At 35.5% G+C, this 15,263-nt stretch overlaps 1 protein-coding gene across 8 annotated transcripts in view; it reads left to right on the top strand.

Moving 5' to 3' along the window:
* LOC123767760 (terribly reduced optic lobes) overlaps positions 1-15,263 on the top strand; it is a 354,074-nt gene that overhangs the window by 102,813 nt on the left and 235,998 nt on the right. For 7 of the 8 annotated variants that reach the window (XM_069310630.1, XM_069310627.1, XM_069310626.1 and 4 more), the window contains 2 exons: positions 532-1,353; positions 9,739-9,809. In XM_069310630.1, the coding sequence (XP_069166731.1) occupies positions 532-1,353; positions 9,739-9,809 (893 nt within the window). The remainder of the gene's footprint in view (positions 1-531; positions 1,354-9,738; positions 9,810-15,263) is intronic. The other variant, XM_069310633.1, reaches the window with a different exon arrangement.

Here is a 15,263-nt window from a genome sequence, read left to right as displayed (position 1 = left end):
CAACAATTGTTATGAACATAAATTTTTTTAAAGAAATGGAGCTAAATCACAGTTCATGACAATTGATTAAAAAATTATTAAAATATCAAAGCATCTAAAAACATATTTTGCTTTTTGGTCATATATATATATATATATATATATATATATATATATATATATATATATATATATATATATATATATATGCAACAAATTTCTTATGTACTCTTGACCTTTGATATCGTTTTGAGTTGACTACTATGCTTAAACCTTTGGTGAATCGATATCTAAATTAACATAAATGATAGCAAGTAGTTGTACTGTAATGTTCTTAAAAGAAATATACAAATTTGACATTTATAACATCACTAACAGACTAACATAAATTATTTGTTGTATTAACATTTCTTTGTTGGATTCAAAATCTGAGCGTATATAATAGCAAAGTTTTCAGTAGAACATGAATATACTAAAGATTGTGTGTAATGCTGTTTTATAAAACTAACCCAAACTAATATTAGTATATTTTCTGTTTTTATTGTCATGTAGATAAACTTCCCTGTGATCACATACACTACTGGACTTGTGCGGATCCTAGTCATACTTGCATCGAGAGAAGTCGTCACTGTGATGGAATATATGACTGTCCTGATCATTCTGATGAGCGTTACTGCAATTGCACTTGTGATGAGCCTTTCCATTTCAAATGTAATGATGGTATCTGCCTTGATGCAAGGGTTCGTTGTAATTCACAGACTGACTGTTCTGATGGGTCAGATGAAATTGGATGTTCTTGTAATGTAAACACCCAGCATACCTGTGGAGACGGATTCTGTATAGACCTTCAGAGAGTATGCGATGGTCAGATTGACTGTCAAGATGCAAGTGATGAGCCAGCAGAGTGCAATCCAAATTGTGACCCCATTAATATGCACGAATGTGGAGATAGAACATGTATAGACATTAGGCGAGTATGTGATGGTACAGTTGACTGTAGAGATTACAGTGATGAACCATCCAGCTGTTCTCCTATTTGTAATTCACAGCATCAATTTATGTGTAGAAACAGGGAATGCATCGACTTGAGGCTCAAATGCAATGGCTTCAGTGACTGCAGTGATGGGAGTGATGAATATTCTTGCCCAATTTGTAATCAATATCAATTCCTATGTGGCGATGGATCTTGTATTGATCGCCAGCAACTCTGTGATGGCAGGGCTGACTGCAATGACCAAAGCGATGAAAAAGAACAAGCTGGATGTTGTGTTCCACCATACTTTTTCCAGTGCTATGATGGCGACTGCATTGATGCACGTCGTGTCTGCGACAGATATCGTGATTGTAATGATGGTTCAGATGAATATGAATGCAGTAAGTTCACTACAAATTTAATACAGTACTAGGAAATATTGCCATAAGTTTATGCTTCGTTCCAACGTTAATGAATCGTTATAAATATTACTTTTACTTGACAAACATGTGGGAAAGTAATTAGGTTTCTTATCCATTTGTGGATGTAGTTGACTGAAGTATTTGCTTTCATAGCATTGAAGTTGTTTTGATCATAAAAAAGAATGTGAGCTATTTATAGTGTTGTGTGTTCGGCTACTGTACAATAAGGTAAGAAGGATGATTCATCCTAACAAAAAATGAAGGGTCTAAATAAATCTTATTGTAAAATATTTTCTTTCATCTCATATGGTTGATATTGCTAGTAGTTTTGAGGCTTCAGTCAGTATTTACTGTAAATAGTGCCATCTTTTTATTGTGTTGCATTTCTTTTTGCAAAAATATGTACAGTATACAGTATTTAATTAAGTAGGCCTTTGCATAATGTATGTACAATATATATGTTAATATGTGAATGTATTTATGCATATATGTACTGTATACTGTACCTATTTTCACCTGAGCATTTCCTACCACTGTATTTGAGCCTGATAAAATTGCACTTATGAAACCCTGATAAACTTGCCAAGTATGCCATTAACCCTGATACACCTGCCAAGTATGCCATTAACCCTGATACACCTGCCAAGTATGCCATTAACCCTGATACACCTGCCAAGTATGCCATTAACCCTGATACACCTGCCAAGTATGCCATTAACCCTGATACACCTGCCAAGTATGCCTTTAACCCTGATACACCTGAAAAGTATGCCTTTAACCCTGATACACCTGCCAAGCATGCCTCTAACCCTGATACACCTGCCAAGCATGCCTTTAACCCTGATACACCTGAAAAGTATGCCTTTAACCCTGATACACCTGCCAAGTATGCCTTTAACCCTGATACACCTGCCAAGTATGCCTTTAACCCTGATACACCTGAAAAGTATGCCTTTAACCCTGATACACCTGCCAAGTATGCCTTTAACCCTGATACACCTGAAAAGTATGCCTTTAACCCTGATACACCTGCCAAGTATGCCTTTAACCCTGATACACCTGCCAAGTATGCCTTTAACCCTGATACACCTGCCAAGTATGCCTTTAACCCTGATACACCTGCCAAGTATGCCTTTAACCCTGATACACCTGCCAAGCATGCCTCTAACCCTGATACACCTGCCAAGCATGCCTTTAACCCTGATACACATGCCAAGTATGCCTTTAACCCTGATACACTTGCCAAGTATGCCTTTAACCCTGATACACCTGCCAAGTATATCTTGAACCCAGATACACTTGCCAAGTATGCCTTTAACCAAGGCACACTTTGCAAGTATGCCTTTAACCATGGCACACTTGGCAAGTATGCCTTTAACCATGGCACACTTGGCAAGTATGTCTTTAACCATGGCACACTTGCCAAGTATGCCTTTAACTACGGCACACTGGCCAAGTATGCCTTTAACTACGGCACACTTGCCAAGTATGCCTTTAACTACGGCACACTGGCCAAGTATGCCTTTAACCATGGCACACTGGCCAAGTATGCCTTTAACCACGGCACACTGGCCAAGTATGCCTTTAACCACGGCACACTGGCCAAGTATGCCTTTAACCACGGCACACTGGCCAAGTATGCCTTAATCCGGGAATAAATAACCACAAGGCATTTTCCCTCTGGACATGGAATCATTATTTAATATTTGTACTTTGTATATATTTAGTTGTTAATGGTACAAATACAGATGTATTCATAAAGAGTGGGGTGGTTGTACAATATAGTAATAATAGTTACCTGTCACAAACTCTGGGAATTAGCTAGTAGGCACCAGGTGGCATCGCATAGGCAAACCACCTGAGTTGCATAGGTACCGGTATGTAAATAAATAATATATGTTCATAAGGTTTGTTGTTATGGCATCATCTGCACTTCTTTCAGATTATATATATATATATATATATATATATATATATATATATATATATATATATATATATATATATATATATATATACATATATAATGTCGTACCTAGTAGCCAGAACGCACTTCTCAGCCTACTATGCAAGGCCCAATTTGCCTAATAAGCCAAGTATTCATGAATTAATTGTTTTTCGACTACCTAACTTTTTCGGCTACCTAACCTAACCTAACTTTTTCGGCTACCTAACCTATAAAGATAGGTTAGATTAGGTAGGGTTGGTTAGGTTCGGTCATATATCTACGTTAATTTTAACTCCAATAATAAAAAAAAATTGACCTCATACATAATGAAATGGGTAGCTTTATCATTTCATAAGAAAAAAATTAGAGAAAATATATTAATTCAGGAAAACTTGGCTTATTAGGCAAATCGGGCCTTGCATAGCAGGCCGAGTACGACATTCTGGCTACTAGGTACAACATATATATATATATATTATTATGTATATATATATATATATATGTATATATATATATATATATATATATATATATATATATATATATATATATATATATATATATATATATATATATATATATATATATTAAATATGACCGAAAAAGTAAGATTAATAATTCTAACACGAATTTTCTCAATCTTTCGTACATTTCTTTTCACTGTTGGAGGTAATTCAAAAATCAATTCTCCAAAATTAAATTTTATTTCTAGTCTGACGCGACACTTGAGCACATTTCGTAAAACTTATTACATTTTCAAAGACTTTACACATACACAACTGAATAGAACTTACATATCTCCGATTTGTTTATATCTACATTTGAGTGAGGTGGATGGGGTGAGGTGGTATTTAATAGGGTATTAATTTCATCAACATCAATTTCATCAATTTAAAGTGTTGATGAAATTAATACCCTATTAAATACCACCTCACCCCATCCACCTCACTCAAATGTAGATATAAACAAATCAGAGATATGTAAGTTCTATTTAGTTGTGTATGTGTAAAGTCTTTGAAAATGTAATAAGTTTTACGAAACACGCTTAAGTGTCGCGTCAGACTAGAAATAAAAATGAATTTTGGAGAATTGATTTTTGAATTACCTCCAACAGTGAAAAGAAATGTACGAAAAATTGAGAAAATTCGTGTTAGAATTATTAATCTTACTTTTTCGGTCATATTTAATAATATATGTCTACAGGAAAGACTGCTACCAAAATATACTAATATATATATATATATATATATATATATATATATATATATATATATATATATATATATATATATATATATATATATATATATATATATATATATATATATATATATATATATATATATATATATATGTCGTACCTAGTAGCCAGAACGCACTTCTCGGCATACTATGCAAGGCCCGATTTGCCTAATAAGCCAAGTTTTCCTGAATTAATATATTTTCTTCAATTTTTTTCTTATAAAATGATAAAGCTATCCATTTCATTATGTATGAGGTCAGTTTTTTTTTATTGGAGTTAAAATTAACGTAGATATATGACCTAACCTAACCAACCCTACCTAACCTAACCTAACATATCTTTATAGGTTAGGTTAGGTTAGGTAGCCGAAAAAGCTAGGTTAGGTTAGGTTAGGTAGGTTTGGTAGTCGAAAAACAATTAATTAATGAAAACTTGGCTTATTAGGGAATTCGGGCCTTGCATAGTAGGCTGAGAAGTGCGTTCTGGCTACTAGGTACGACATATATATATATATATATATATATATATATATATATATGTAATATATATAATATATATATAATATATATAATATTATATATAATATATATATATATATATATATATATATAAATATAATATATATTTATATATATATTTTTTTTCACCATTCATTCATTCATTCGTTCGTTCGTTCATTCATTCATTTTGCATATACCTTCTATTTTTAATACAATTAAAAAATTTAGTGCTGCTGCAGAGGGTAACCAAGTTTTGTAAATGTAGTTTGCAAATAGTTCACATATTTATAACAGAGTATACAATTTTTAACACATTTTATTGACCTTCTTTCTCTAAGCAACACTAGTATATTGTGACTTGCATTTGTTCATCTTTATAGTACACTAATGCCCATTAAGTGCTTATGGTATGCAATAAAGAGAATTCAGAATTTGGGATATTTTATTATTATTTAATAATGGAATGTGTGACTTAATTCTATGGAATATACTTATGAAGATATTCTATTAAATTTGTGGGTTTCAGAAGCCCATGGAAGCCCCATTGTGTAGGAAGTAAAAGAGGAACTGTCCTCACTTCCACTAATGGTTCTTCTATTTGGCTGCACTCATACTCTATTGCAACTTTCTAAACTGCCTTGCAATAAATATGGTTTTCCCATTTTCTGAATTTCTTATTCCCTCTACATTTTTGTCTTTTCATGTTTTTACTATTGTGCTTACTGAAGATAGTTTAAATTCTTGCAACATATTCTTGTCTCTCTTTGCAAGCCTGAATTTGGTATTCATAGTACATCTTTTAGTTATCGATATAGTTCTTATTTATGGTACCCAGTGTTATGTTTGGAAGGTGCTTCTATGTATTGACTTGAAACATTTGGGGCTGTTGTGTAATGATGCAAGGAGGATCCATATTGTTAATAGGGCAACTGTAATTTTTTACTACAATATTTCTGAGAGAAACCCCCCCTCTCCTCAATAGCTTCCCCTATTCTACAGTTAGAAGCAATCAAGCCTCGGTGAGAGGAAGGGATCAAGCCTCAGTGAGAGGAAGGGATCAAGCCTCGGTGAGACGAAGGGAAGCCTGGGGATCATAGATCACCACAAAGCTGAGCAAAAAGTCCCACCAGAATGCCAAAATGATTATAAATAAGTAACTGCTGGGAAAAATGTGTAACCCTGATGAAAATAAAGCAAACAATTGTTATCTTGACAATATCAATGTTTAGATGGCTGCCCGGGTGACCCTGAGGGCTGCCCTGCTTCGAGGTACCTGGTGCAATGAGGGCTTCGCTCTCGTTGCACCAGGTACAGATAGATTTTCAATTCCTGTTCCTTTGTTCTGTGTGCTTGCAAATAACGCACTTACATACACCCTTGGCTTTAGTACTTGTAGGTTGTATGTAATCAAGCTTGTAAAGCATAAGGTAGTATTCAAAAGTTTATAGGAAAAGATCAATTTGTAAGGTAGTTTGAAAATATCGCTTTGTAAGGTCCCACACAGGAAGAGATTCAACTAGCCTCAAAGAGTGTCCGTCAGTCTGGAAGAGATTCAGACATTCTTGAAAATATCTATGGAAAACACCACCATGGAAGGCGCTAACACTGTCCATCTATGCTACTTGTATCAGATGCATCATCACTGAACGCAGAAATCGATTCATCTATGTATCATTTATATAAATTAGAGATAGCATAGGTGAGCAAGTGTGGTGCTCAGCGCTACAACTGGATACTCTTGCTGTGTCATCCTCATAGGTGCTGTATCACTTGCGTCTGACCTTTGTGTTCGGTCCTTATTGTGCCTAGCTTCACCAATATTATGACCCTTACGTTCTTCAAACAATAAGGTTTGAATTTTACCGACAGAGCACAATCTTTGCGTCACAGGTGTTTGGGAGCCAGAGGCGCGTGCATCACCCATGATTGCTCACTCGGTACTAACCTAGCCAGCAGCCCTAGGGCATTCTGGGAATTTTTTCCAAGATGACTGCCTCTCACTGGAGGTCCTAAGAGTCCATTTTGTACACAACCAACCTGGTACACATTTAGAATGGGTACGGAAAAATCAAAGAGAGTTTTCTCGGTTGGCGCAGTTTCCCGCCGACCGAGAATACTCGGTTGGCGCAGCACAGTGGTTAAGCAAACTAAACAAAGCTGCTGAAGAAATATAAGAAAATTTCCCTTTTTTAACAGTGGTAGATGGTTGGAACAATCTAAAGTGGGAAGGTGGTGGTGGCCAAAATTGTCAGTACTTTCAAAGAATTATATTACAAGGAGAATTTGGGAAGACAGGACACCACGAGCTTAGCTCTTATCCTATAACTACACTTAGTTAATTACACTTATGTAATTACAGTATTTCAGTATTACCTATCAGCACCACCACACATCAGCACCACCACACATCAGCACCACCACACATCAGCACCACCACACATCAGCACCACCACACATCAGCACCACCACACATCAGCACCACCACACATCACCATTACCATCCCATCATACCACACAGCAAGACTCTCATTACTACAACACTGAAACACCACTATTTGCTGTCCTCAGTATATTTTGTGTGTTCATTCTAGCTCCATATATATAACACTAGCATTCAGCAGTGTTTGTTCACTGTACCTTCTTCAATCATTATACTTTTCATATCCTGAGATACGACACACTGGCAATTTCTCTCTTGATCAGCTATGATAAAAAAAGTTTAGTTCTTTTATATTTGGAAATCTATAAAGTATACTCTCAACAAGTACCTAATGTGGGAAGTTCCAGAAGGGTACAAGTCTTTAAAGATACTTTCTAGGTAAAATTATTTTTTCATTTGTCTAATATTTGTGCTGTAGTGCTACTAGTAAATTAACTGGGTCACAATAAGGGGTGCTGCAAGAATGGCTCAGGTTACCTGTATGCATATATATACAATATAATATGTTGATATATAATAATAATATACAATCAGGTGAATTGCTCTGTTAGCAGTACATTACAAGTAATGGCTAAAGTATTGTGTAAATATCTGAGTCAAATGTGAAGCAAAAAACACTTAACTATAAAGAGTGCAGAATAATGTTGTAATGGTGGTTGTATATTTCTGGGGAAGCCCAGGTGCAAGGAGCCACTGGGGCTCGCCCAGAAATTGGTGTGAGATTACATTCACTGCTGGTTTTATGATGTGCTTTGTATACTGATATTGCATGGTTGATGTGTGTATTGTTACAAGGTTGCTGTGTGTGATGTTATGTAATTTGCGTGTAATGTTACGTGGTTGTATATATTCAACAATTATTACACATTATATATGTGTGTAATGTTACGTGGTTGTATCCCTGTGTATGTATATATATATAAATATAAAGAATATATATATATATATATATATATATATATATATATATATATATATATATATATATATATATATATATATATATATATATATATATATATATATATATATATATGTCGTACCTAGTAGCCAGAACTCACTTCTCAGCCTACTATGCGAGGCCCGATTTGCCTAATAAGCCAAGTTTTACTGAATTAATATATTTTCTCTAATTTTTTTCTTATGAAATGATAAAGCTACCCATTTCATTATGTATGAGGTCAATTTATTTTTATTAGAGCTAAAATTAACGTAGATATATGACCGAACCTAACCAACCCTACCTAACCTAACCTAACTTATCTTTATAGGTTAGGTTAGGTTAGGTAGCCGAAAACGTTAGGTTAGGTTAGGTAGGTTAGGTTGTCGAAAAAACATTAATTCATGAAAACTAGGCTTATTAGGCAAATCAGGCCTTGCATAGTAGGCTCAGAAGTGAGTTCTGGCTACTAGGTACGACATATATATATATATATATATATATATATATATATATATATATATATATATATATATATATTATATAATACACACATTCACACATATATAGAAAGGACTGTACATAAAATGTTACACAGTTAAGTGTGTATATTAGAATTTGTTGTCATTGTAAAGACACTAATTATGCTCAATATTTTGGTAAAACTTTATGGCTAAGTTAGAGAAGGAAGGTACAGGGGTATTGCAAAATTAGTAAGGAATTTTTGTACTAAATAATGAGTTAGATTTACAGTGTTTACAAGATAAATCCTAATTCATTACAGTGCTTTCCACTAATCAATATATTTTTATTTATAATTTCCTTGTTATAATTACTCTATAAATACTCAGTTTTTAAGCTGCCAAATATCAATTTACCCTTGAAAAACAATGTAGAGCAGAAGACTTGAGAGAAATTAGCACATTCTCAAAATAAACAGAATTTTGTATTACAATAGATCTTGTATATTTATTTATATAAATTTATTACATTTATGTGTTTTTATGTTTACAGTGAATAAGAAAATATTTGAATTTAATCCAAATGCTAGTTATTCTCAATATAATACTAAATATTTTAAAATACTCTACTATTCTCTTAAAATAAATTAGCAGAATTTTTAGTAAACTTTATATCAAAACTGCAATATCATTATCTAGGCTTCACTTTGGTCTACTTGTTTATATTTTTTTCTTTTGAGTACATATGTTGCATAATGTGATCTCTAATATATATTTATATTTTTTCATTTGACATTGTCTTTGTGACAATTATAACCCGGACGTTGGACAGCTGGTGAATGTGACCCTAAAGGAAGTTACTCTGAACAGGCAGACCCAAACACTGGACTGTGCAGATGCAAGGTAAGGGTGCAATTTGATGTACCTGCATTCTACGTTAATGAGGTATCCACTACTTTAGCTTAGTGTTTTGAAGACCCATTAGTGTATCATTTTATTTGAAATGTCCATAAATTTTTTTAATAATAATAATTTTATACATCAGCATGATGCATCTCTTGCACCCAAAACTAGTTATCCTTTAAATTTTGTATTATTATTATTTACCTGAATTTACCTGAGGGCCACTAGTATGTCTCGATGAGGACAGGAAGCCTTATTATTACAGTATTATACTAAATGCAATTAATTTTGAAATAATTTGACAGTAAACTCAATATTCCAAGTCTATAAATAATTTTGCAAACTGAAAATGGGTATGACTTATTTAATATATTGCACTGGAAGTAACATTTTTTTTTAATTGGTACAGAATGTCAACTGACATAATGCTTTTTCTTAGTATAGGTAACACATTAATTTAGGATAGATAGCATCACAAGGCAAAGAATGAATCATAAGTTAAATATTTAACATTAACAAAAATTACCATGTGAACTTTTAATGTAAATATTTAAATGAATAAATCCAGGTGTGACAGCTGTGTTGTTTATTAAGGGACATGCATTGTTGCCACATATTTTGCTTCACGGAAAAATTTAACTTGCATTTTCAGAACAGCATCCCACTGCTCCATATTAACAAAGAGTTTGTGTATATAGTGTGGGAAGTAGTCACGGGTGGGTCTAGTGGTATTATGTGTGGGAAGTGGTTGTGCCATGTACAGTATAACCATATACAACCATGCACAGTTGGGGGGTGTTTGGAGGTTAGTGATTCAGGTATGCACTAGGGTCCATGTGCTTGTACATACAGCATGTCACTTACATGCTTCACAGCCATATTTATCCCAAGGTCTGCATTCTGTGTCATTTCATCTGATGAGCACCCTTAGTGCCTGAGCATTTAGCTTGGACCTTGCCTACAGACTTTGGAAAGTCCTGCATGTCTTTGATGTGGTCTGCCATGGATCTACTTGATGAGCCCACACTCATTACTTGTGAGTTTCAGGGATGTAAATTGTTATTGGTACAGGCAATGGTCATTCACTCTCCTAGGCAGGCAGCATGTCGTCTCCACCACGCTGACTGTCGGATGGGTGATACCGTCCACCCTGCGACCTGTGATGTTTGTCTTTGCAGTCTTTGTTCTAGTTGGGACTACTACTGGCTCAGAGGATTATCAAGTAGGCAGCTTTATGGGTTAATTTTCCCATATTCGCTGTTTGTGGCTCAGTAATTGTGTGGATGCCTCAGTTGATTTCCTATGGTGTTTATGGATTTGAAGTTGGAGGAATTGATGACTTTTTCCTGCTCTTAAGTTTTCTTCTTCACCTTCCCCTGTTCTCCCTGTTGTGGTTTACCAAGCCTCGTGTCCTCCCTTAACCCTCTTGCTCCAGGCTTTGAAACTTCTGAGGGTTTGTGTGTCGGTTTCTTCCAATTTTTACGGAGTGGGACATCAACAACACACACTTCCAGTGACTCTGCGAGATGTGCATTCACCCCGCGGTGGACCTCTTCATGTCAGCATGGAATCAGTGGCTTTGATCATAAGTGGATCCATTCCCTAATCATGAGGCTCTGGTGGTGGATGCCATTCAGCTGAATTTATCGAAGTAGGGCTTCCTTTTATCTTCCTTGTCTGTATTAAAGATTTACATGGGTATAGTGATCCTTCTGGTTCCTTGGTGGCTTACTCAGCCTTGGTTTCTGGCTCTTCTGACCCATTGTCCAAACCTTGGCATTTTTCCACAGCTCCACCTATTTCAGAGACATACCTAGCTGGTATGATGTTCTCCTCCTGTCTACACATCTGGAAATATGTGTGCAGGTTTATCACCATTTGTATGGTGTGCAGGTAGCTTAGTTGTTAGTATCCCAGAAGCATCTTTCATCATGATAACATTTTGAAATTTCTTGGTGTGCATTTCATCTTCTTGTCTCTCTCCATTATTTTTCTTCTGTTTCTATTCCAGACATTTTGCCTTTCTTGTCTTGGTTGTTTGTCAATCGGAATCTTATGCCTAATACTGTCGCCTCTTATTGGTTGGCCTCAGCGGAACCACTTTTGGTGGTGTTCAGTGTCGGTATTTCTTTGGTACTGTTTCACAAATTGTCTAGTGCATTTTTTCAGCTCAAACCAACTTATTTTCCATTTTAGCTTATATATACAAGAGTTCTTACATTCATGTGCAGCCACTAGCACGCTTAGCATTTCGGGCAATCTTGATATCTTGATATTATGATATATAGTGTTTCGATAGTGTTTCGGGCTATCTTGATGTCTGGATAGGGTGTTGGCTCTCATTCCCTCCCTTCAGTTCTCGGTTACCCCCTTCAGTCCATGGTATGTTTCTCAAGGCTCGGTTCTTATTTGCTTTCGCTTCCAGTTCTTGGGCTGGGGTGCTTCATGCTCTCCTGTGGAAGTGGGGGCTTTGTTCTTTCAGCCCTAGTGGGCAGTGTCTTCATTTACAGCCTTCTCCTCTTCTTGTGAAGAATGTGACGGTTGACTTCTGGAGGGGTCCTTTGGTTGTTTGATTTTTCTGACTGGGGGTTCATCATCTATTGTTTCTGGTTGCAGCTGTTCATTGATATCTATATGCCACCCCATACTGCCTCGGTGGACACGTTTGTTAATCTGAGTTCCTTGATCCCCTGGTCATTTATCTCAGGGTGTCCATAGTGGCCACCTGGGGTTTATCCTCGGGCCCACAGTGTTTGCAACTTTGCAGCTTTTACCTGCTGTTTTCCAACACATCATGGGCTGATATTTGGTCTCAGGGGTCCTGGTGACTCATTACCCAATCTCTGTTCCTGATCCCTATCAGGCTTATGTTGCCTTGGGTCAGGGTCTCGTCTTCTTGAGTCTAGTCTTCACTCTCCTCCACCATGGTAAGTCCCATATTTTCCTTCTTCTCAGTGGTTAGTTAACTACAGGGAGTTAGTTAACTAACCCCCTGTAGTTAGTTAAGACTTTTTAGGTTTTTGCTGAATGTTTCATTACATTCAACAAAAGCCAGCACTGAATGTAATACAATGCCTCTTTCTGGCTGGGCATCAATGGCTTCCTGATCCCCCACTTCCTCTTCCAGGGCCATTGAAGGGCTGTTTTTTTTCAGCTCCGGACTGAGCTTTGTTAATATGTGGAAATAAGGTTCCTGGGGGGTTGCCACTTACTAGTGGCTTGCTGTAACTAGTGATTTTGACTTAACTTCTATAGGTGAATGGTTTCTGGAAGCATTTGCTGCTGTTTGTTTGTTTGTTTTCTCTTTGTGAACCTTGCAGTTGTTTGTCTTTCTTTACTTCCTGGATGTTTCTTTGGTAAAGGTGATTGGAAAAATCCCCTGATTCCTGAGCCTGTGTGAGGGGACCAGGTTCTGACTGGTCAGAACCTGGTCATCAAGAACAATGAACAAGAACATCAGCCTGGTCTCCCAAGGCTGATGTGATGTATTTGAAGCTACCTCAGCAAGGAGTCATTGAGGCCCAACCAGAAAAAGGTGTTTCATTACATTCAGTTCTGGGCCTTTTGCTTGATAAATACCATGAATATATTATAAACAGTTAATAATTATCTTTCAGCACATTGTGATTTTTCTTAACATTAATTGGATATACTATACCTTTAATATTTTTATTCCAAATATGCAGTGATTACTTTGATTTGTTTCTCTCACACGCATAAATTTTATCATTATAAAACCTTTTATATCATTACTTCCCATCTAACTTACATGAAAATTTTTCTTTTTATTTTCACCAAATCCTATATGGAACATTCATACTGGTGAGTAAAAGCTAGAGCACTAACAGTCACCTAGTTAGGTCACACAAATACTCACTATACAATGACTGTTTTGTATATTTACTTTGTGTGTATGTATTTTCAGTTAGGCTGAAAAAATAAGTGCACCTCTTCCTCCAAAAATAGGGATGGTCGCTGAAGAATTTATTTTATTATTAATATTTTCAGTGTTTGTATTGGAATTTCTTCAGCCTTTCGGAAATAGATTTATAATTTTTGTATCCCATCTTTTTATATTTGATTCCTAATATTTTTAAAACTTAGAGTGTTTGACCACACACTGCACACACATCTACAGTTATATGTGTGTAAATCACAAGAATAAACACTTGATTAAAAATGTGAGTGTCAGACCACGGAGGAAAATTGAAACAGGAATTTCCTTAAGTACTTTCGTATATTAATACATCTTCAGAAGAAAAGGTGTATTAGTGAAGATGTATAAAGTGAAGATGCTTCAGAAGAAAGCATCTTCAGACTCCTTCTGAAGATGTATTAATATACAAAAGTACTTGAGGAAACTCCTGTTTCAATTTTCCTCTGTGGTCTGACGCTGTCACATCTACAGTTATGTATGTGTTTTAGGTGTGGTATCATAGCAATCCATCCTCTGAATTGACAGTACGATTTAATACTAAGTGTAATAAGTACATTTCTTTACTGTCATACATAGTACATAATTGTACTTAGGGGCTTGTTACATTTACCTCTCCCATTTCTCCTTGTTTTCTGTTAAGATGCTCAGAATTTTAGGATGAAGTTTTAAAGCTTAATTTGCTATACACACGTTTTAAATATCAGGAATTTATTTTTTAGTTTTATTAAACAATAGAGATTTTATACAAAATTTGAAAATATCCTGAGTTACTTTACAATTTATTTATATATTTTAGTTTTGTTTTATTTGTTTTATAAAACTGTAATATCAATATAGCTATAGGTTAAGTAGTAATTGTAATAATTGTTTCATTGATGCAATAAAATGCTTATCTTCAAAAACTAAGACGGTTAGGTTAGGTCGTGGTTTTTTATTCAGCTTTTCAGGTAAACTCAAATATTCACAATATATTTGACAGTACGATTTAATACTAAGTGTAAGTAAGTACAATTACTGACTATCATACATAGTACATAATTGCACTTACGGGGCTGTTACATTTACCTCCCCATTTTTGGAGGACGGGCTGCACCATAGCTACCACAGTTGCACATTTCAGTTTAGATTTCACATACTGTATTTGTTAATAACTGTTAAGTATTTTTCATCAATATACATAAATCAACCTTCGAATGTAATGAAACTCCCTTTTCTGGTGGGCCCCCAGTATCTTCCGAAGCTTATCTCTCTGGTGCCACTAAGCCTTAGCCCAACACAAAAGGCCTCTTGAGACCCACCTGTCTACTACCGGGAGCCAGAACCAGACTCTGGCTGACTCTATGAGGTGAGGGGATTTGGAGATCAGAGATCAACTATAAAACTAAGAAAACCCCCAAAAAGCATGGGTGCAACAAAAATATTTGAAGGAAATTAGGCAAATGAATGTTGCTGCAGGGTAACTATCCTGATTGTAATGTGCCTGACTGCTACCAGGTCACTTGAAGTCTCAGTTAGCT

Source organism: Procambarus clarkii, chromosome 67 (assembly GCF_040958095.1).
Source record: "Procambarus clarkii isolate CNS0578487 chromosome 67, FALCON_Pclarkii_2.0, whole genome shotgun sequence".
NCBI classification, from domain to species: domain Eukaryota; kingdom Metazoa; phylum Arthropoda; class Malacostraca; order Decapoda; family Cambaridae; genus Procambarus; species Procambarus clarkii.
The sequence above is the reverse complement of the archived record's forward strand: the minus strand, read 5'-3'. Positions and strand labels throughout refer to the sequence as shown.